The sequence below is a fragment of the Bombina bombina genome, chromosome 1 (assembly GCF_027579735.1).
Source record: "Bombina bombina isolate aBomBom1 chromosome 1, aBomBom1.pri, whole genome shotgun sequence".
NCBI classification, from domain to species: Eukaryota; Metazoa; Chordata; class Amphibia; order Anura; family Bombinatoridae; genus Bombina; species Bombina bombina.
In genome coordinates this window covers 100,509,866-100,534,847 of record NC_069499.1, presented here as the reverse complement: position 1 = coordinate 100,534,847, position 24,982 = coordinate 100,509,866, and the positions used below count along the sequence as shown (strand labels likewise).

General features: G+C 37.2%; 1 protein-coding gene across 1 annotated transcript in view; it reads right to left on the bottom strand.

The window, feature by feature from the left end:
- FBLN5 (fibulin 5) overlaps positions 1-24,982 on the bottom strand; it is a 147,384-nt gene that overhangs the window by 4,739 nt on the left and 117,663 nt on the right. The window contains exons 7-10 of the mRNA XM_053697550.1: positions 23,998-24,117; positions 12,185-12,307; positions 5,699-5,825; positions 4,628-4,823 (exon numbers count right to left, since the gene is read on the bottom strand). Coding sequence (XP_053553525.1) covers positions 4,628-4,823; positions 5,699-5,825; positions 12,185-12,307; positions 23,998-24,117 — 566 coding nt within the window. The remainder of the gene's footprint in view (positions 1-4,627; positions 4,824-5,698; positions 5,826-12,184; positions 12,308-23,997; positions 24,118-24,982) is intronic.

Here is a 24,982-nt window from a genome sequence, read left to right as displayed (position 1 = left end):
TCTTATCTCTACTTAGGCCTACTAGGGAGAGATATGTGATCGGAGTAGGCTTGTATCTTGCCATGTGTTTTTTACATTTTCAGCACTAGGAAATTAAAATTTTTAGATTTAAATGACAGTAAAAGGGGCAAAATAAATAAATTATATTGCAGATTTGTTGTAATATGCACAATCGAGTATTTTTTTATTACAATCTTAAAATGTTTACTATCTCTTTTAAGACAAATATAAATTGTATAGGACAATAAACCTAAGTATTCTAACATTATTGTGCATCAGAAGATGCTTACTGGGCGCTTCATTTTATAAACTTTATTATTCACTGACTGCAAACATAAAGTACCTATGAAAAGAAGACGCAATATTGACTTAAAGGGGCATGAAACTCAAATGTATTTATTTCATGATTCAGAAAGAGCATATCGTTTTAAACAAATTTCCAAATTTCCAATTTGCTTAATTTTCTTGATATCCTTTAGTAAAGGAACAGCAATGCACTACATGGAGTCAGCTGAACACACCTGTAAGTCAATGACAAGAGGAATATATGTGCAGTTACCAATCAGCAGCTAATTCTCAGCTCCTGAGCCTACCTAGGTATTCTTTTCAACAAAGGATACCAAGAATACAACGCAAATTAGATAATAGAATTAAAATTAAAATGTAATGCTCTATCTAAACCATGAAATAAAAAAATTGGGTTTTTATCCCTTTAAATACATTAACAATAAAGGGACACTGAACCGATTTTTTTTTTCTTTCATGATTGATATAGAGCATGCAATTTTAAGCAACTTTCTAATTTACTCCTATTATCAATTTTTCTTCGTTCTCTTGCTATCTTTATTTGAAAAAGAAGGAACTAGACAATTTTTGGTTTAGTACCCTGGACAGCAGTTGTTTATTGGTGGGTGAATTTATCCACCAATCAGCAAGAACATCCCAGGTTGTTCACCAAAAATGGTCCGGCATCTAAACTTACATTCTTGTTTTTCAAATAAAGATGCAAATAAAGAAGAGAATGAAGAAAATTTGATAATAGGAGTAAATTAGAAAGTTGCTTAAAATTGCATGCTCTATCTGAATCACAAAAGAAAATATTTGGGTTCAGTGTCCCTTTAACAATCTTCTTCCCGGCTTTCTTTTTTGTTTACTTAATTATCACATTGGATAAATGTGTAATATTTAATGTTTGTTGAAATGGAATGGAATGGATAAAGTGGATCTGGCAAAAAAGAGCAGAAAGTAAATAAAATAAAATTAGTGAGTGATTTTTATATACCCACCCTTGCTGATTGAGATCACAGGTAACCTAGGTAGTCTAGGCATAGCCAAGCAAGAATCTATTTAGAAAATAAGGGAAAGGTTTGTAGAATGGTTCTAAGAGTTTAAATAAACAGATCTATCAGTAAATATAAATCTGCTTTTCACTTACACTCTTGTAGAACTATATCATTAATGGTGAGCCGGAGTCAGAGCTGTACTATATAAAGGCAGGGGGGGGGGGAATATTCTGCATAGGCCTTAGGATGCTGGGTCTAATAAGCGTTTCTACTAAATGCTGATGATGCTGTTGTCTACTAAATGCTGATAATACTGGTGTAAGCATCATGATGATATTCCTGAGAAGCAGCAACCACATGGAATTAGCATGGACCTTAAAAGGAACTGGCTTTCCTGAATTCATAAGCCATACAGCACAAATGCATCCGGCCAAGGAAATGTTTGACGCTTACTAGACCTTTTTCAAACAAGAATTGAGAGCAAACTCTCTCCCCACACGCACACAGATTTCCTGAATAGCGTCCAAATATTATTTGAAAACTTTGACATTGAGCTTGTACAGAAGAGCATTCTGCTCATTCCTAAGATCCAGACAGAGTGAAGGAACCAAAATCTCAGAATCAAGATTCCAAGACCATTAGAATGGGGGTTCTGAAAACGTCCTAATGGAAAATATGATAGAGAAGAAGGTAGTACAGTGCCTGGCTCGGAAACAGATCAAGCTATGGACAAAGTCACCAACAGATTAAACTTAATAAGTAAAAATATACTTTGTGTAAATAGTACAAAAGGATAATGGATGACGGTGAAGAGATGAGAACCAAATTTAAACGTGGAGGAATATGATCTTTTGAAGGGAGTATACTTTTTTTTTTTTTTACAGAGCCTGAAAAACAGGATGCAAAGGTGATAGGAAACGTTCAGAGAACTATTGGCTAAACCCATATGTTTTAGAAAATCTGACATTTGCTTAAATTGATATGAAACCCATAGAGCATGCAATTTTACGCAACTTTCTAATTTACTCCTATTATCAGTTTTTCTTCGTTCTCTTGGTATCGTTATTTGAAAAAGCAGGAAAGTAGCTTAGGAGCCAGCCCATTTTTGGTTCAGCACCTGAGTAGCAGTTGGTAAATGGTGGCTAGGAGCCGGCCCATTTTGGTTCAGAACCTGAGTAGTGCTTGCTGATTGGTGGCTACATTTAGCCACCAATCAGCAAGCTCTACCCAGGTGGTGAACCAAAAATGGGCTGGCTCCTAAGCTTACATTTCTGCTTTTTTTCAAATAAATATACGAAGAGAATGAAGAAAAAATGAGAAAATTAGAAAGTTGCTTAAAATGGCATGCTCCATCTGAATCATGAAATAAAAAGATAGTTTTCATATCCCTTTAATAGACATGAAATGCCAAAAGAAACTTAAAGACTGCACCCATTTGCTATACGCTACTAATGTTCTTTAGCTTTTATGGGCTTACGAGCCTTCAGTGCAATAGTAGCTAATTCATGTGAAGTCTTTGTAAAGAAATAGACAGAAGATTGTGAATATGTGGAAAAAGTCAATAGTTTTGTCCAGTCAGAATAACTATATCCAATTCCCCCCTCTGTTTGTACTGCTTGACATCTGCACAGCAGCCACTTCAAATGTGTAAGAATCTCTGCTTCTGGCACAATACTTGGGAATCCGTTGTTTGACATTAACTTTAAGGTGTCCCATATTCAGGAAATATAACAATAAAAACACTCTTATGAAGAAATCCCTCTCCATAATGAATTTGTTGATGCTTAAAGGGATAGTCTAGTTAGAATTTAAACAACTTTCTGATTTGCTTTGTTCAGCACTGATTGGCTAAAATGCAAGTCTGTCAAAAGAACTGAAATAAAGTCTGCAGTGGCTTAGATACAGGTAATCACAGAGGTAAAAATTATATTTATATAACTGTGTTGGTTATGCAAAACTGGGGAATGGGTAATAAAGGGATTATCTATCTTTTTAAACAATCAAAGTTCTGGAGTAGACTGTCCCTTTAAGAATCTGCCAGTGAGTTCAAATGACCTGAAATATGTAATGCAGAAATCATTCTGAGATGGATTTCTACCCATCTGAGAATGGAGCTTAGATGCAAACTTAAAATGGTATAGTACTGGAAGGTGCTAATATTGCAAACACAATTAGTTTTAATAATTTGTTGTAGACATAGAAACATAGAATTTGACGGTAGATAAGAACCAAAAAGGTCCATCTAGTCTACCCATATTACATTACTTTTTTCTAATTATAGAGCTCAATATAGCTCTTTAGAATAACAAGCATAACTATGACACATTTATAAAGGGAATGTAGTTAAAAACAGTACTTATGAAGGAAATGGTTACCGACCCTGCAAATGTCACCAGTTTGCGATTTATATGGTTAACCAACCTTTTCAACATTAATAAGATTGTCACCATTTTGCCACAGCCAAGCCACTCCAGGCAAGTCTGTGACTTGGAAGAAAGATGGTCACTTATTCTATAGTAGCCTCCCTTGTAAATGTTATGACAACATTATTTAGCCAAATACAAAATTAAATACATTTTTGTATCAGGTCAGGTTTCTGGCCAGTCCCTTTCAGAGAGGGGGCAAGGCAAGTAGCCACCCTTATATAGCAGGCCATAAATTAGCTTTCAAGCCTGACTGAAATTATATGATACTTTATAATTCTATTTTGGTTCAATAAAGGGATATAAAACAGTCTCTTTCATCTATGTTTCTATTTTGTAATAAAAAAAGCGCTAAGCAGTCGTTATACTTAATAGAAATCATTACACCATTTACTATTCAACATTATAAAAGGCTTTTACCTTTTATTTATTTTTAACTTCATTTGTGTAGGCTCCATTACTTTCTGGAATAGCACCACAAGGGAGCTGTGGTCTCTACAGGAAGGCATATATAGTTTGATGTTATAAATCTTTTAGAGCAACTTGAACTTTTTCTCTAGCATTCATTGAACAGTAACAGGAAGTCCGTTTCTTGCCAATGCTCAGTACAGGACAGAATGTTACTTGAGAATCAACATGTCAGCTCCCTCATCTCTCTGAGGGCACCTGTATCTTTGTCAGCTATGTTGGTTTGTGATGATATATTACAGAGTAATTTATTAATTTGTAAGTACAATACTAATATGTTATGATACATTTTATTTCAGCTCTATTTTGTGTAATATTTTGTGATCAACAAAATAAACAACAAATATTTGCTTATCGCTAATCATCCCTGAGAATATGTTTTCTTTTTAATGATTGACTTGGTGATAGAAAGTTTTAAAATATTAAACAAATGTGTTGAATTAAAGCTCTCACCCTCATGTAAAATTCTCTTCCTTCATTCCCTGACTTGATCTGGAAGATGTAGTAGGCTCCAGGAAAACGGCTAGTGGCTTGCATTTGAAAGATGTCAGCTGGCACACTGCGGCCTGACACTATGTCCATGTGTCTATGTACAATGGTGAAGGGTTGATCTCTGCAGGCAGGGTTCTCCACAGGACACATGCACCGACTGAAAAATAACAGGAATCAGAAGTCTTATCAATGTACTCAATATCCTTATTATCAAAGTGTTCAAGCTGAATACTTCTAATGAAAGCCATAAAGATTTCAGAATGAAAAATGTCTGGTGAAAACCTGGGAATATCTCGGCAACACATAAATAAATGTTTATATACGGAAGACGAACATTTATTTTAGTACTTCTTTAGCATCTGCTTTTTGTACAGAAAGATATGTTTTAATACAATTATTAATATATATATATATATATATTTACTGGTTATTTGGCACAGTGTATGGACGAGATTTGATGCAAAGTTGTATAAACCAGGCAAAACTGTTATTTACTACAGCATTGATATTTATGTATATATGTGTGTGTGTGTATATATATATATATATATATATATATATATATATATATACTGTAAATATACATATATATATATATATATATAAATACACACACACATACCTGGTTTTATTGCGCTTTGTAGATATTGCTCTTTTTATAAATTGAAGGTTTGTGGCAACCTTGTGTCAAGCAAGTCTGTCGGTGCAATTTTTCCAACGTATATACAAATGTAAATACATAAATACACATGAATACACATATATACACACCTATATAAACTCACCACCAGCAAAATGATTATGACTCACTGAAGGCTTTATTTTTTAGCAATAAAGTATTTTTTAATTAAGGTATGTACATAGTTTTTAGACATAATGCTATTACACACTTAATAGACTACAGTATAGTGTAAATATAACTTTTATATGCAATTGGAAACAAAAAAAAGTAGCTATTCGCTTTATGGTAGTGGTACACACCATGGAAAGATTGGAATTAATATAGAATGTTTAAGTTAGCTATATACTTACTTTTCACTTATTTTTATATATGGCTCTTCACATCGATCAGGATCTAGACATTTATATGTCCCAGGGATATTGAAGCAAGTTTGTTCTAAGGTACAAGTATTGTTTCTTGTGTCACATTCATCAACATCTGTAAAATGATGGAATATAGTGAACCATACAAATAAATATTATGTAGTCATACAATGCATCAATTTCTACTCAACCTTAACCTTTTCATGTCGGGTTAAATTTGTCTGCATCGGAACAACATTCCGATGTAAACAAATGGAAATCACACGTTCATGCATGTGATCGCGGGATTTCAATGATGAGATTGGGTCAGGGGGCAAGCCTACAACGCTAGGTGCACCCATCATGACCCGATCCCATTCAGTAAGCGCCATTTGTTTCAGTACAGCCAAACGGCTAGGATGTTCCATGCCGTCCTAACGGCACTAAAGCCCAGCACAGTTAAGATGTCATGGGATGTCCTAACGTCGGGAAAAGGTTAATGGCTTGTTGTATGATATTTGTAGCCCTGTATGACACCATTTAGTGAATTATACTTTGGATCCCTGCAGTATTTATACTTCTATTCAATCCATATCTTCATGCTGAGAGAATTCATTGTTTAGAAAGTAAGTCTATGCTCACGGGAAGGAAAAAGAAAAACCCTAAAGTTTTTATGCTCATCCTTTTCCCATATAAGTATACTCTTCTCCCCTTGACCCTGTGTACGGACAAGCTGAGAGAAATTCAGAGAGAAGAAAAAGAGACTAGAGACAAAACAAAAAATAGTGGACCAGCACACAAAAAATGCCCAGCGTGATCTTTCGTTTGGCCGTTACTTTAGTCATGAAACCCAATATTTTTCTTTCATAATACTAAAATAGCATACAATTTTTTTAAAAATTCCAATTTACTTTTATTTAAAACTAGGCGATAAGCCTGCCCAGAGGGCAGTCTATTTATTTTTTAATCTACAGATGTAGCGACACCCTATTTAGATGGACTACTGTCCTAAATATATCCAAAATATTTTATATATATAATAAGCTACAGGTGTAGCAACACCCTATTTGGTCACACTTATTTTATATATATATTTAAGCTACAGGTGTAGCGACACCCTATTTGGATGGACTGCTGTCCTAAATATATCCAAAATTGCTGCTCTTCTAATTATATCTACTTTGAGTATATTTCTTTGTAGACCACATTTTTTGTAAAACAGGCATCACTTCCTGTTAATAAGTAGCCTTGTTCTCGTCCATCTATGACTTTAAATTTAACATCAGCAGAGCTTTTTACTTGAGAGAAAGATACATATAGCTGACCATGGCTGAAAACAGGATCAGGCAAATAGATGCCAATTCTATCTAAAGTTTGACCTTGAGACTTGTTAATAGTCATAGTGAATGCCAATTTAACAGGAAATTGTCTTCTTCATAATATAAAAGGAAGTTCTGTATTACTTTTATATTTAAGGTATAAAGACATTTTGCCCTTCACCGGTACCTGTTAGTAATTGAGCAATAATTAAGTTTTGCCGCAAAGCTTTCATAACCAATCTGGTGCTGTTACAGAGATCTCTCTTAGTATTAAGGTTACGCAAAAGCATAATAATACTGCCAATTTTGAGATTCAGTTTATGAACTTGCATTCCAAAAGGAGCCAATTCATTTAAAAGCTCAACTGGTTAATTATCCGTGTCTTCCTGTGATTCATCGTCAATAAAATCAGTGCTTAAATAAGTAGAGGTTTCACTTTCTAACAAACTAAGAACTTCTTCATTGATCTTGTCAATATCACTATTTCTTTAGACATAAAATTGCCATTTTGGCAAACATAAAAGCATCAGAATCTTTTAACTGTTCACCAAAAAATCTCCTTTACAAAGGAGTCTTTGCAGATTATTTGAGATGGAATTTCAAAGATATCTTTATGAAAGCCATGCTCGTTTGTGAGTATTCCATTTCCAAGCTTTAGAAGCCAAGAGCTAATCTTAGGATCAACAGATCTTATTATTTGTCAGCTTTAAAAGCATAAACTTATGCCAAAGTGGATTGAATTTTATGCTGGCTTTAACTATAGCTGATCCACTTCCATGTGCAACAACAGGAAGAGTTTGTCTGAAATCGCCTCCGAGCAGAATTGTTTTTCCTCCAAAAGGTTTGTTGTTATTCATCAGCTCTTGAAGGAGTTTGTTGACGCATCTGAGTGCATCACTTGAAGACATAGTAGATTCATCCCAAATAATAATCTTTCCTGTATGAATCATTTGCACATCATTAGAGGTTTGCCTCATGGAAGAGGTTGAAGTATCCAACAAAGGAACTGGCAACTTAAACTGCGAGTGGCATGTTCGTCCACCTTCAAGCAAGTTTGCCGCAATACCTGTTGAAGCAACTGCACTACCTCACTGTTTCCTCTAAATGTCCTCAACAAAGTCTTGTATAGGTAGGTTGTATAGTGTTATTTTCTGATGCAGCAATGATTTCTTCAAAACTTTGTCTTTGAAGGTCATTAAAAGATGCCTTCATTTGGACTCCAGTATAACTTTCAAAAGCAGCATCATAGAGGTCTCTGGAATTTTCTGGTAAATTGTTTGGAGGATTTGGTAAACCAAAATCCTGACAATTTTTGCTATTAACAATCAAGATATCCTGAATATCTCTAAGTGCATAATTTAAACAATTTTGACAGTCTGGTGTGTGACCAGGGTGTCTTGAAAAGTCTTTAAAGAGTTTCTTTGTACTTTTCAAAAAGCTCTTTAGCATTTGGTAGAGAAGCTAAAGCACAAATGTGAGCAAAAAGCTCTCTAAGCAGTCAAGGTATTATTTCACTTGTAGCTTCATGCAGAGTTAAGTCCCATGATTGATCATCTTCAAAAAGATAGTGTTTTTGAGCTGCTTCTTTAAAAGTGTAAAATTGAACTCCATCAACTGTTCAAATATCTTCAAAAGAAGTTGCTCCTTTAACATGGAGTAAAAGTAATCCTAAACAAAATCTCTCAACATCTGTAGTTAAGTTTACAGAGTACATGCGACCAATGGTGTCATTGGCTCGATCTTGTACTCTTTTTTTCCATTTTGTTGTCTTTTGATGAAAAACAAAATGCTGAGGAATATCTGTATATAGAAATGCATGAGTTGACAAATCTTCTTGGTTTAACTTAAACTAATTGTTGTGTCTGTTGATTGTGAATTTTCTACAGCAGTTTCAATATTATCTTCAGTAAAATATACTGATTGTTTTCCAGTAAGGTGAACTTGTAATCGCACGATGGTATGCGATTGATGGTACATATGGAAACCAAAAAGCCGCAATGCTGCTTTTGGAGCACTGACATATCGAGAATCCATAAAGGAAGTTATCTCATCATGTTTAATGTTCTTTAATTGCTATATTAGCGCAGTCATGCCCTTTATAAATATATTTGAATATGTACTTTACACTTTTTATGGAAGCACAGCTTTCAATGTTAATATGATAGTTGTTTCTTCCTGGAAGTATTTTGGAAATTGCTTAGAGCAAACACCATCAACCATACATTTAGATCATAGATTATGATCCCCACAGGGCCCATGACTCATTTGCTTGGTTACAATTGCATGTAACCGGGGATGGACTTAAATGTCAGGTATGTCTGCAGAAATAAAGCTATCAATTACTTCAGCCTTTTTAGGCTTATTTTCTGAAATTCAATAATATGAACTTTGGCAACTAGTATACCCAAAACATGTTTCTTTGTGATGTCATCAAGAAGTTCTTGACGTTTTAAATGAAAAAATCAGGCTTCCCATACTTTCTAACAATAGCCATGGCATCTTGGTAATTCTGTACCATGTTTCTTGGACTACCTTAAATGTAGATGGAAGTAAGCCCTATTCTGCAGCTACAATTTGAAGATGGTCCATGAGACCTCTATACTTTTCAACCCGAAATTTTGACTGATTTTGTATAACATAGTTTAAACGATTACCCTCTGTCTTAACGTATGCATCTACAAAGTACTGCTGGGTCAATTTACCAGCACTCAGAAATGGGTTAAACGCATGCCGAACGGAAAGCATGTACCCATAAAATTGCATTTGTGAGACCCTTTCTCTTGGCTTTGCTAAGGATTGAGTTCTTATATTTCTAACAGTAGAAGGGTTGTAATTAAGTTTCATTTTAGGTGACCAACTTTGGTCCCCAAAAGGAAAAAGAAGTGGATACATTGGCCCATATTTATCAAGCTCCATACGGAGCTTGAAGGGCCGTGTTTCTGGCGAGTCTTCAGACTCGCCAGAAACACAAGTTATGAAGCAGCGGTATAAAGACCGCTGCTCCATAACCCTGTCCGCCTGCTCTGAGCAGGCGGACAGGAATCGCCGGAAATCAACCCGATCGAATACGATCGGGTTGATTGACACCTCCCTGCTGGCGCAGGGGGCGGCGTTGCACCATCAGCTCTTGTGAGCTGCTGGTGCAATGTTAAATGTGGAGAGCGTATTGCTCTCTGCATTTAGCGAGGTCTTGCGGACCTGATCCGCACTGTCGGATCAGGTCCGCAAGACCTTTGATAAATAGAGGCCAGAGGCTCCAAATTTGGATCTGAAATACTTATCCTTTCTGTTTTTTTCATTGTTAGGACTTTGACAATGAATAATAAGATCTTGCTCAAGAGGAGTTTCACCATCTGCATTTTGAAAAATAATAGCTACCTCATTACACCGAGGAGCATTGTAGCTATGTTGTACTATTGCCATGGTCACAGTTGCAGATGTAACACCATTTCGAGATGCATCTTCTAAGCATTCCTGTTCTACTTCATACAACATTTTGCATGCTTCGGCAAAAGGATTGTTTAAAGCCATAAAAGAACTCAACTCAGTCATTAGTTCAGGGTTGCAATTTGCATTTCCAGTAATCATAAGGTGCTGTTGTGCAGCCTCATCAAGATCAAGAATATATCGTTGGGCAAACTTTTGGTTATCCTCATTGGAAGGATGAAGTGATCAAGTTCTGTGATAAATGTGTCTATTAATTCTAAAGCAGCCCATAGCCAGGAGGAGAAGCAATATTCGTCCCCATTGAAGCAAATGCTAAAGAATTATTTTAAGATCTAATGTTTTTGTGAAAGTTTTTTTTTAATGTTTATGAGTTCCTGTCATTAGGCTTTGTATTAAAGGAGCGACTTTAATAGGTTCAATAATTACTTTTCCTCTGCTGCAGCATTGACTGAATAGTTTGTCTGATGGCTGTTCTTTTGGAATGTAGTGCATCACAGTTGGTGCATATAACATTTAGCTCTCCACAGTTATGATGATCAAATGAATCATCATATCTCTCAATTGCAGCAATGTGTTGAGTATGTTTTGCAAAATATGTACGATGGCGTTGAACACGACTTGCACTAAGTTTGCTTTTACGTCACCTTTCTGTATTGCTTATGCGTTTTTTTTTGTGTGAGATCGTTCATTTTCTGCATGTGCTTTTCTATTAACAAATGCGTTTCTTTGTTGTTCTTTATGTCTCTGATTTTCTGTCATATTTGCTCTCTCTTTTCTTTTCTAAACTGCTTTTGCTTCCCTTAAATGGGCCCTTTTTTCATCAGTCATGTTATTTTTATTTTTTATCTCTCTCTCATTTCGCCTCCTTTTTGCATCAGCTTGTTCTTCTAAAGATAACTTTCTTTTAGGGGGCATGTTTTAAAAAAAATATTATTAGTTATTTAATATATATATTTAAGCTACAGGTGTAGCGACACCCTATTTGGTCAGACTTAAACTAAATATATATTGAAGCTACAGGTGTAGTGGCACCCTATTTGGATGGTCTGCTGTCATATTATATAATTAATCTACAGGTGTAGCAACACCCTATTTGGCCAGACTTATTTGAAATATATATATATATATATATATATATATATATAACCTACAGGCTTAGCAACAACCTTATTTGGATGGACTATTGTCCTAAATATATCCAAAATATGTTATTATGTTATATATAATAAAGCTACAGATGGAACAACAATATTTTATTAATATAATTAAGCTACAGATATAGCAACACTGTATTTTGACAAACTACTTTTATCTATATATAACTTAAGCTACCGGTGTAGTGTAGTGCTCAATACATATTTTCACTTAGGTATGCTCCTCAACAAAGCATATCAAATGTTCAGGTTCCTTTTACTTTCCCACTTGAGAACCAATCACATTCTGCTGTGACAGCATAGCTATGTTTTAACCCATTTTTACACATAATTAGGACATTAAGACAATCATACAATAATGAACATTTTATTGTTCTATTAACAAGTCCCTTTAACTCAACATTTTATGTTTTTGTTCTCTTTCTTTGTCTACAGTGGTTGTTATAATTAATAACCTTTAAGTAGCCTTCTGCATGACACTGGGATTATGGTGTTTTTTTTTGTTCTACATTCCATGGAACTCATAGTAACAGTCAACCGTTGAGGAACTTCAGCAGATCGTCAATAGACCTTACCTTCACAGGTTCTACTGTCTTCAAGCAAAACATATCCAGAAGGACAGCTACAGTAGTAGGAACCTGGCTGGTTGACACACTCGTGCTGACACAGAAACTCAGAAACACTGCACTCATCCATATCTGAAATGACAAGAGTCCATCAAAAGTTTTTTTTTTTATTGAAGAAGTATATTTGTGCATTTCATCATGTAAAGCACATACATGAGTATCTACATATGCTCTGGGGGATATCTTTAAACAGGAAAACATAACAGGCAATGTACCCATTGTAGTAACAGTATATCTGTAATTAGGATACAATTACAGAATTGCAATAAGACACTCTTGTTTAACAAAAAAAAAAAAATAACCTCCACTGTAGTTGAAAATTACACGAATGACTTCTAGGAAATTGACATCTTATATTTACTAAGAAATTACTAGTCAGGATAAATAGTTCATTCATGAGTCTGGCACAAGAAGTTTTTTATCAGATGGTATCATAGAGCTATATAATTCAAACTTTATTAAGAAAACTTTATAAAATACCATACCGAAGTTTAGTAGGATATTTAATTAATTCTGTTATACATCTATAACTTAAAACTATTTGTTGAAAATTTGTCCAATAAGATTTCATTTCATATAATTATAATTTTAGATGTGTACATCAATTCCTACAAAAACCTACAGTACATAATACACAATATACATATTGTATATATATCTATATCTCTCTCTCTATATGTATATATATATATATATATATATATATATATATATATATATGATACTGCTCAACACAGTAAGTGCAGCTGTTGAATTTATTTCCTGTGTGTACTTAAAGGGACACTCTACTGAGGTGCAGTATTTGCTCCATCTACAAAGCTGGTGGGGACAAGTTCCTGACTTGAGAACCTATCCGCCCAGCTTAGGGCACTGTGCATCCTCAGCCCATATGTATTGTTACACACATGTGTGTGTTTAATGTCCACCCCTTCTATCTATTGTGCGCCTGTCAATTACCCTGAACAAATGTGTTCAGGATGATTTGTATCTGTCAACTCAGAGGTAGTGGAGAGTATAAGAAGCAGCGGTCTGCTTCTTAAAGGGACAATAAACACTGAGATGGTAATATAAAATGATAAATCATATATAAATTTAAAAAAAAACTCTGCTTTCAATATTCGTTTTGTCCCCTTTTCCTGTAATTGCATTATGAAATTGTTGACTTTTTAGTTCCTGTTAGGATTAGAAGTGCAAAACACTTTTATGTTCCATTTAACCATTGGCTGCACATTCTAGTGACCTATTTATAACTGTCTCTAATTGGCCACAGCAGAGAAGGTAACCTAAGTTACAACATGGCAGCTCCCATTGTTTTATAGACAAAAAAACTTTACATTTATTTTGTCAATATTTAAACAGCTAATGACATTTTGAAAAATACATCTACATGGTATTCTTAGACTAATCTTTTCTTTCAATGCATCATTCTATCTAGCATTTGTTTAGTACTTAATGTCCCCTTAAATTACGGGAAGCAGGCCTGTATGTGCGAGCGTGCCCCGCGAGGGCTTAAAAAGCAGGTGCTTAGTACATTGAGCTAGACCTTAAAATCAATTCAGCCGTCTGGTAGTAAACTTTTAGATGCTTTTAAATCAATGCAGAAAATAAATAGGGTGTAGTGTCCCTTTTTAACAAATCACTATTTTGAATAAAAGTCTTATGCTGAATGAGATGGTAACCTCTATGTGAATTTATTTAGAGTGTTGGCTGTTTTCCCTAATCAAGACAGCTGCAAAGGGGCGTTAAGTGGTTGAGGTTCTGTGTGAATTACTTTACTGTGTGAGTAAATATAAGAAGTGTCACAAGCCTTGTGTATGTACATTGATCATTATCCTGGGCCTAAACCCTGTTTGTATAAGATAAGATAAAAGAGGCTTTGTATTTCCTCGTACATTTTATATCATCTATATGAAAGAACAGCATTTACATATGTTAAAATATGTTTGTCTGAATCAAATAAAGTAAAAGTTGTTTAATTCTAAACCAATAGTATAAATAGTTTATTTCCTTCTTATTTTTAAAGGGACATTAAACACTTTGAGATGGTAATATAATGATAAATCGTACATATAAAAAATATACTCATAAAATATTTTGTTCCCTTTTCCTGTAATTCCATTCTGAAATTGTGAGCCTTTCCGTTCCTTTTAGAAATGAAAGTGCAGAACACTTTTATTCCGCTTAGCCATTGGCTGCACACTCTAGCAACCTATTTATAACTGCCCCTGATTTGCCACAGCAGTGAAGGTAACCTAAGTCACAACATGGCAGCTCCCATTGTTTTATAGACACAAAACTTTACACTTATTTTGTCAATATTTAAACAACTAATAAAACTTTTTAAAAAATACATCTACATGTTATTCTCACTCTAATCTTTTCTTTGAATGCATCATTTGATGTAGCGTTTATTTAGGGCTAGGTTACAAGTAGAGCACTAAATTATTGCACGTTGGAAATGTGCAAATTTGCCCGTTTGCGGGCATGCAGTAATTAATCAGCCATTACAAGTGGCCGGTTATTGATACTGCGAGCCTGCGTTAGCAATTAGCGCTTGTAAAATTATCCAGAGATCAGATCTCTGGTTAATTTTATAAATCTGCCCCAAATGTCCCCAAAATATTGTGAAGTGTATTTTATTAAAAATAAAGATGGAAACATCTTTATTTTTTAATTAAATTACTGCACTAGGCAGTATTTTCAGGGTTAAAGTTGGTTGGAGTCGGATGTTAGAAATAAAAATGGCACTGAAAATTGCGTTTTTTGCATTTTTGTTGTGTTCCCTGTAAATATATATGTATATGCTTATATACATATACTAGTCGATAAGCTATTTTGTAACTCTTCTTTTATATAAATAAGTGGGAAAGCCTGCCCAGAGGGCAGTTTTTTGTGGTGACGAAAACACCCTGCCATTTTTGGAAGGGCGTTCTATTGTGGTGACGGAACCCCCCTGCCATTTTCGGAAATCCACCTGGTTGCAGCTTACGCTGCATCCAGGTGAATTCAAAAAATGGCAGGATGGTGAAAGAATCCACCTGGATGCAGCTTACGCTGCATCCAGGTAGATTCTTTCACCACTCTGCCATCCAGGTGGATTCTTTCACCACCCCTTTTGCTCTCCCCCCTTTCTTTTGCTCTCTCTCTCCCCCTCTCTTTTGCTCTCTCTCCCCCCTCTCTTTTGCTTTCTCTCCCCCCCTCTCCCCTCTCTTTTACTCTCTCCCCCCCCTCTCTTTTGCTCTCTCTCTCTCCCCTCTCTTTTGCTCTCTCCCCTCTCTTTTGCTCTCTCTCCAGCTCTCATTTGTTCTCTCTCTCTCTCCCCCTCTCTTTTGCTCTCTCTCTCCCCCTCTCTTTCGCTCGCTCTCTCCCCCTCTCTTTCGCTCGCTCTCTCCCCCTCTCTTTCGCACTCTCTCTCCCCCTCTCTTTCGCGCTCTCTCTCCCCCTCTCTTTTGCTCTCTCTCTCCCCCTCTCTTTTGCTCTCTCCCCCTCTCTTTTGCTCTCTCTCCCTTCTCATTTTCTCTCTCTCCCCATCTCTTTTTCTCTCTCTCCCCCTCACTTTTGCTCTCTCTCCAGCTCTCATTTGCTGTCTCTCCCCCCTCTCCCCCTCTCTTTTGCTCTCTCTCCCCCCTCTCTTTTGCTCTCTCCCCCTCTCTTTTGCTCTCTCCCCCCTCTCTTTTGCTCTCCCTCCCCCCTCTCATTTGCTCTCTCTCTCTCTCTCTCCTCTCTCTTTTGCTCTCCCTCTCCCCTCTCTTTTGTTCTTTCCCCCTTCTCTTTTGCTCTCTCCCCCCTTCTCTTTTGCTCTCTCCCCCCCTTCTCTTTTGCTCTCTCTCTCTCCCCACTCTTTTGCTCTCTCTCCCCTCTCTTTTGCTCTCTCTCCAGCTCTCATTTGTTCTCTCTCTCTCCCCCCTCCCACCTCTCTTTTCTCTCTCTCTCCCCTCTCTTTTGCTCTCTCTCCAGCTCTCATTTGTTCTCTCTCTCCCCCCTCTCTTTTGCTCTCTCACCCTCTCTTTCGCTTGCTCTCTCACCCTCTCTTTCGCTTGCTCTCTCCCCCTCTCTTTTGTGCTCTCTCTCCCCCCTCTCCTTTGCGCTCTCTCTCCCCCTCTCTTTTGCTCTCTCTCTCCCCCTCTCTTTTGCTCTCTTCCCCTCTCTTTTGCTCTCTCCCCCTTCTCTTTTGCTCTCTCCCCCCCTTCTCTTTTGCTCTCTCCCCCCTTCTTTTTTGCTCTCTCCCCCCTTCTCTTTTGCTCTCTCCCCCCTTCTCTTTTGCTCTCTCCCCCCTTCTTTTTTGCTCTCTCCCCCCTTCTCTTTTGCTCTCTCTCCCCCTCTCTTTTGCCCTCTCTCCCCCTCTCTTTTGCTCTTTCTCCCCCTCTCTTTTCCTCTCTCTCTCTCTCCCCCTCTCTTTTGCGCTCTCTCTCTCCCTCTCTTTTGCTCTCTCCCCCCTCTCTTTTGCTCTCCCCCCTCTTTTTTGATCTCCTCTCTCCTTTGCTTTCCCTCCCCCCTCTCATTTGCTCTCTATCTCTCCTCTCTCTTTTGCTCTCCCTCTCCCCTCTCTTTTGCTCTTTCCCCTTTCTCTTTTGCTCTCTCCCCCCCTTCTCTTTTGCTCTCTCCCCCCTTCTTTTTTGCTCTCTCCCCCTTCTCTTTTGCTCTCTCCCCCCTTCTCTTTTGCTCTCTCTCTCCCCTTCTCTTTTGCTCTCTCTCTCCCCTTCTCTTTTGCTCTCTCTCTCCCCTTCTCTTTTGCGCTCTCTCTCCCTTCTCTTTTTCTCTCTCTCCAGCTCTCATTTGCTCTCTCTCTCCCCCTCTCTTTTGCGCTCTCTTTTGCTCTCTCTCTCTCTCCCCCTCTCTTTTGCACTCTCTCCCCCTTCTTTTTTGCTCTCTCCCCCTTCTCTTTTACTCTCTCCTTCTCTTTTGCTCTCGTCACCCCTCTCTTTTGCTCTCCCTCTCCCCCTCTCTCTTTTGCTCTCCCTCTCCCCCTCTCTTTTGCTCTCTCCCCCCTCTCTTTTGCTCTCCCTCTCCCCCCTCTCTCTTTTGCTCTCTCCCCCTCTCTTTTGCTCTCCCCTCTATTTTGCTCTCCCTCTCCCCTCTCATTTGCTCTCTCTCTCTCTCTCTCTCTCTCTCTCTCTCCTCTCTCTTTTGCTCTCCCTCTCCCCCTCTCTTTTGCTCTCCCTCTATCCCTCTCTTTTGCTCTCTCCCCCCTCTCTTTTGCTCTCCCTCTCCCCCCTCTCTCTTTTGCTCTCTCCCCCTCTCTTTTGCTCTTCCCTCTATTTTACTCTCCCTCTCCCCTCTCATTTGCTATGTCTCTCTCTCTCTCTCTTCTCTCTTTTGCTCTCCCTCTCCCCTCTCTATTTTGCTCTCCCTTTCCCTTTCCCTTCTCTTTTGCTCTCTCCCCCTTCTCTTTTGCTCTCTCCCCCTTCTCTTTTGCTCTCTCCCCCTTCTCTTTTTCGCACTCCCCCTTCTCTTTTGCTCTCTCCCCCTTCTCTTTTTCGCTCTCCCCCTTCTCTTTTGCTCTCTCCCCCTGTCCTTTTTTTAATTGGGGCACTCCCACTGCCTCCCCTTCCCTGCTGAGCCGCCCACACCTCCCACCGGCACCAGCAGAAGATCGTTACAGACGGTGACACACACCGTGTCACCGTCTGTAACGATCAGGCATCTGGCCTCATATGGAGGTGGAGCACCGATCACGCTCCACCTCCATATGCGGCAGATGACTGAAGCTCCAGCTGTCAGCTGTTATGTTACAGCTGAGAGTTGGAGCTCCTGAAGCTGTCTGTCGCTGCGAGGTGGCTGCACGCGCATCCAACATTCCTTTGAGGATGCGTGCGCAACTGTCGACGGTGACGGACACTTACAAACACAATTATAGTATAGATATGTATGTGCTTATATGTGTATATACACATATTAACTCATAAATATATATGTATATAATCATATACATATATATTTAAACATGCTGCCATTGCTGCACTACTTACTCCTTTCGCTGCATTGAAGTTCTGATGCCGTCTCTGATGGCATCAGAATGAGGCTCCCATAGGAGCCTATGGAAGCGCACTGTCGTGAGCACAATGCTTCCCAGAAATGCGAATGGGTGGTCGCATTTACATTGCTGAAAACTTGTAATACCAGCGCACATTAGCGTGCACTGGTATTACAAAGTGGAGCACAAATATCGCTTTTATAAAAGCGATATTTAGCACTCCACTTGTAATCTGGCCCTTAATGTTTTATATCCCTTTAATGATTGATAGATGTTCCCTTCTTATGAGCATTGGCTGATAGCTGATCAGCATTATTTAGAAATACCTATCAACAAATGAGAATAATTAGGAAATCTCACAATAAAAAGCTGGCAACTAAATATATCATCCTTTATTCAAAGATGTTGCACAGTGCACATTGTCTTACAAGTTTTGGCACACTCGCCTAAATCCCTTCCACCAAATGGACGTAGTTACTATGTAACACAGTACATTGCCTAGTGTACTGTGTTGAAGTGGTACCTATGTACAGTGCATGTTGCGGTCCTCGATGTCAGCTTACACAGCAGAAGCTGCAACCAGGGGCAGAAGGCATCTGCCCTCATCTGGTAGCATATGAAGCCAGATCGCCTGATCATTACAGACAGTGACACTGTCTGTGTCACTGTCTGTAATTATCTCCTGTTGCTGCCGGTGGGAGGTAGAAGAGGTAAGGAGGGAGGTGGGTGGGCACCCCCAGGATGAGGGAGGGGATGTCCCTACACTACAGAAAACTAGTGATCGCCTAAAGGGGGAAAGTGGTGAGGGGGAACCCAACAATACAGAAAAAAATATATTTAATAAATAATAATACAATGTAAAGTAATCATTTGTTACTGGCAGACTGGCTGCCAGTAACAAAAATGGAAGGGTACAGTGAGAGGGGGGTGGGTTAGAGAGCTGTTGGGGGGGGATCAGGGAGGTGGTAGGGTGAGGATGGATTTCTTCTCTACAGAAATTAAAACATAAATAAATATTTTTGAAAAAGCCCTAAACTGCACACTGGCAGACTGCCAGTACCTATGATGGTGGTGAACTGTGTGTGTGTGTGTGGGGGGGCTGTTTGGGAGAGATCAGGTAGGGATCAGTGGGGGGGGGGGGGGGCAATCTGTACACTAGAGCAAATATTAACCTTACAAGCTAACTGGCTAAGCCCTTCACTGCAGAGAATGCCAGAAGTGTTGAGCAGCTGCAATCAGTGGACTATTCTAATTGCCAAAAACTAAAAACAAAGCCATGCATTTCTACTAGTTCTGATCAAAGGGGATCCCAGAGAAGCTTTTACAACCATTTGTCATACGACTGCTGTAGTTGTGTGTAAATAATTTCAGTGGGAAAGCCAAAGTTTGCAGAAAAAGTTGAGGTTTTACATGATCATATTTGGCGGCTAAATAGTGACATCAAATATAATATAATGGGCCTAGATCAATACCTTGGGTTGTCTACTTTAAAAAAATATATAGTTTTCATAGGTACATAAAAAAACACAGAGGCTGTATTTCTGTTCAAACAGAGTGATAGCAAAAATGCTAAAAAAATCTTCGGTACTTTAGGCAAGTTTTTCTATGAAATTCTCGGTAGCAAAGAGATTAATCATAGACCATTATAGTACCTATAAGCCAATGATCTATAGCAGGAACTGTAGCAACTGATATTGATATGTAAGTTTCAACTTAAATTAAAGTGGTGTGCTATTTTTTCCCCTGCTCGTGCACTAACTGGGCTTAAATGATAAAACTAGCGCAACAGCATTAGCGCTGGTATTACAAGTTGAAAGTAAAAAGTTAGTGAGTGGGCAAAAGACTCAGGCTTGATAACTTCAGGACTTTGGATATTACGTCTGCGCTATATCCCTCTCGCCATGCTCTATGGGGCACACTACAAAATAACCTATTTGTTATTGCTTGCACGCTATCCTGCGCTATTATCAACTGTGCTAAAGCTGAAGGTGCGTTAGGAATACTTGGCATTCCTATGTTCTTCACGTAGAAGGAAATCTTCTTTTTATTTTTAAATATATATTTCTGTATATGTTTTGTAATATATATATATATATATATATATATATATATATATATATATATATATATATATATATATATATACAGTGGATATAAAAAGTCTACACACCCCTGTTAAAATGTCAGGTTTCTGTGATGTAAAAAAATTAGACAAAGATAAATAATTTCAGAACTTTTTCCACCTTTAATGTGACCTATAAACTGTACAACTCAATTGAAAAACAAACTGAAATCTTTTAGGTAAAGGGAAATAAAAATAAAAAACTATAATAATATGGTTGCATAAGTGTGAACACCCTTTTATAACTGGGGATGTAGCTGTGTTCAGAATTAAGCAATCATACAAAATCATGTTAAATAGAAGTCAGTACACACCTGTCATCATTTAAAGTGCCTCTGATTAACCCCAAATAAAGTTCAGCTGTTCTAGTAGGTCTTTCCTGACATTTTGTTAGTCGCATCCTACAGCAAAAGCCATGGTCTGCAGAGAGCATCTAAAGCATCAGAGGGATCTCATTGTTAAAAGGTATCAGTCAGGAGAAGAGTACAAAATAATTTCCAAGGCATTAGATATACCATGGAACACAGTGAAGACAGTCATCATCAAGTGAAGAAAATATGGTGCAACAGTGACATTACCAAGAACTGGATGTCCCTCCAAAATTGATGAAAAGACGAGAATAAAACTGGTCTGGGAGGCAGCCAAGAGGCCTACAGCAACATTAAAGGAGCTGCAGGAATATCTGGCAAGTACTGGCTGTGTGGTACATGTGACAACAATCGCCCATATTCTTCATTTGTCTGGGCTATGGGGTAGAGTGGCAAGACGGAAGCCTTTTCTTACAAAAAAAAACATCCAAGCCCAGCTAAAATTTGCAAAAACACATCTGAAGTTTCCCAAAAGCAAGTTGCAAAAGGTGTTCTGGTCTGATGAAACCAACGTTGAACTTTTTGGCCATAATTCCAAAAGATATGTTTGGCGCAAAAACAACACTGTATATCACCAAAAGAACACTATACCCACAGTGAAGCATGGTGGTGTCAGCATCATGCTTTGGGGCTGTTTTTCTTCAGCTGGAACTGGGGCCTTAGTCAAGGTAGAGGGAATAAGGAACAGTTCCAAATACCAGACAATATTGGCACAAAACCTTCAGGCTTCTGCTAGAAAGCTGAACATGAAGAGGAACTTCATCTTTCAGCATGACAACGACCTAAAGCATACATCCAAATCAACAAAGGAATGGCTTCACCAGAAGAAGATTAAAGTTTTGGGATGGCCCAGCCAGAACCCAGACCTGAATCCAATTCAAAATCTGTGGGGTGATCTGAAGAGGGCTGTGCACAGGAGATGCCATCGCATTCTGACAGATTTAGAGTGTTTTTGCAAAGAAGAGTGGGCAAATCTTGCCAAGTCAAGATGTGCCATGCTGAAAAACTCATACCCAAAAAGACTGAGTGCTGTAATAAAATCAAAAGGTGCTTCAATAAAGTATTAGTTTAAGGGTGTTCACACTTATGCAACCATATTATTTTATTTTTTTATTTCCCTTTACCTAAAAGATTTCAGTTTGTTTTTCAACTGAGTTGTACAGTTTATAGGTCACATTAAAGGTGGAAAAAGTTCTGAAATGATTTATCTTTGTCTCATTTTTTTACATCACAGAAACCTGACATTTATATATATATATACACATGCATTATAAATATATATACTGTATATATATATGTATGTATGTGTGCACATACATAGTTATACATAAAAAAAACACATAAATACACTCACACACACATATATATATATATATATATATATATATATATATATATATATACAGTATATATATATATATATATATATATATATATACATACACACACATACATACTGTATATATGTATGTATATTAAAAATTAAAAAATTAAAAGACAAGAAAAATGTAAATCCTATCCAGCACTGCTTATATGAGGCTTAATTCAGTATAAACTGAAAAACAGTGAAAGAAAGGCATCCCGAATAGGCAACCATTCATAGATTTATTAGTGACAAATAATATACATACTCATATGAGCAAAATATAGCAAAACACACCATTGCAACTATTGCTAACATATTAATAGGGGTACCCGCAGTTGTCTAAGTTCTACAGATTGTCCTAGAGTTCCTGATTATGAACAGTTAAATGCCATCAATTAATATTTATATACTGTACTTGCTTCGGCAAAAGAACCAACAGAAAATTCCTCACAGTCTCGGATAATCCTTATACTGTAACAAGTAGGGATGTGCAATTGTTTTACAACATTTGAAAAATTACACGAATCTTAACACATTTGTTTGTTCGTTTTGAAGTTTTAATGTTTGTACAACATTCTAACATTCGTGTAATGTAATAGTATTTCTAATGCTTTCTTTTGTAATATGTAAATTGTGTAATATTCGAAATAGAAACATTCGAATTGATATATTTGTACCTACTTTGTATGAATTTACTAAATGTCCTACCACATGAACTATTGAACTTCTGAATAGTATTTGTTAAATGGAATGATACATTAGAAATTTCGAAAGTGGATATTCAATCTAATTATGAACATTTGAAAATGAAAGCAACATTCGAAAACCAGAAATAGCCTTTAATTATTGAGTTTCAAACGATTTTCATTCGTATCAACATTCGATTGTCTAAAACGAATGTCCACAGGACTATTCCTTCTACCAAACGAATTACACTTTCAGCACATTCGCCCTACCTAGTAACACGTTTCATAGCCAAGCTCTCTATATAGATAGTAAACTGCAGTTTAATCCATATTGGACATAATCTCCAAAAGTTCAATTTTTCAGTCCTCTAAAAGCGATGTATTTCAACAAGGGTTAGGAAAAAAACATACCAGTGCTCACCAGACCTCTATATATATACTCTTCTCTGATAAATAGGATCCAGCAATATTGCTTATGTCAATCCACGCTATTATTAGCGCAACACTTGTAATCTGGCCCATCATGTTTAAATGAGACTCAAATACATGATAGAAAAATATGCGCATAATATTCCATCTAGTGCTTGGTCGAACTATAAAACTGCAGCAAAATGGAAATTATTTTATTTTACAATTTAAAGGGATACTAAACCCATTTTTTTTTTCTTTCATGATTTAGATAGAGCATGCAATTTTAAGCAACTTTCTAATTTACTCCTATTATCAATTATTCTTTGTTCTCTTGCTATCTTTAGTTAAAAAGCAGTAATGTAAAGCTTAGGAGCCGGTCCATTTTTTATTCAGAACCTGCGTTATGCTTGCTTATTGGTGGCTAAATATAGCCACCAATAAGCAAGCACTATCCAGGGTGCTGAACCTAAAATGGGCCAGCTAAGAAGCTTTATATTCCTGCTTTTTAAATAAAGATAGCAAGAGAACGAAGAAAATTTATAATAGGAGTAAATTACAAAGTTGCTTAAAATTGCATGCTCTATCTGAATCATTAAGGAAAAGAAAAAATGGGTTTAGTGTCCCTTTACGCTTGAACACAAAGAAAAACATTCCTGGATATGTGCCCCATAACATTCTTACATAGGGAGCCAAGTATTGGTAATTTACCATATTGATTGGTATTTGCAAACATGGTGGACTTTGTGTTGATGCACCTGAATACTGAAATTTCAAAGGCTGAGTGTTCATAACCCAGACCAGTGACATATAGTGTTTGTTAGGCTGGATATTTTACCACTGCATTGTATGCCATCCTCCTCCAGTTCATATCCAGGTTCACATCGGCAAAGGTAGGACCCATAGGTGTTTACACAGTTTTGTACACAAGGATTCTCTGTTACACATTCATCAACATCTAAAAAATAAAAAAATAAAAAGTAACATTTAATTTCTCTAGATATACATAAATTTTGTGCAAAATATAAATTTAGTGTGAATGATGCAAATAAACAACAATGGCTCCATTCCTGCCCATTAGAATCATTTTGTGAAGTGATATACATGGTTTTCAACCAGATAAACACACCACAGAGCTCAGTGTAGGGTCCAGTAAGCTGGACAACAAGTCTGTGAGGCCTGTGGGTATGAGTGTTCTCTGGCTGGAGCTGGGCAGTCTAGTGTGTGGCTACACAGTTCAGGTAGTGGATAGACTGTCCAAGGATATGGCTAGGTATAAATCCACCAGGAATCATGAGAAAATATAAGGTCCTATGATTTTTATACGTATAGTTAAGGCAAATACAGTTGTAATTAAAATTATTCAACACCCCATTGCAAATCAGGTTTATTGTCAAAATGTACAGACTTTTAGCTGTTTGCAATGAACAAATCAAACGAAAGCAATTGCAATAGCTTAAAGGGACACTGAACCCAATTTTTTTTCTTTTGGGATTCAGATAGAGCATGCAATTTTAAGCAACTTTCTAATTTACTCCTATTATAAATTTTTCTTTGTTCTCTTCCTATCTTTATTTGCATCTCAGTTATTTTTTTGGTTCAGCCCTTGTTTATTGGTCGGTTAAATCAATCCACCAATCAGCAAGAACAACCCAGGTTGTTCACCAAAAATGGGCCGGCATCTAAACTGACATTCTTGCTTTTCAATTAAAGATACCAAGAGAATGAAGAAAAATTGATAATAGGAATAAATTAGAAAGTTGCTTAAAATTGCATGCTCTATCTGAATCACAAAATAAATTTGGGTTCAGTGTCCCTGTAAC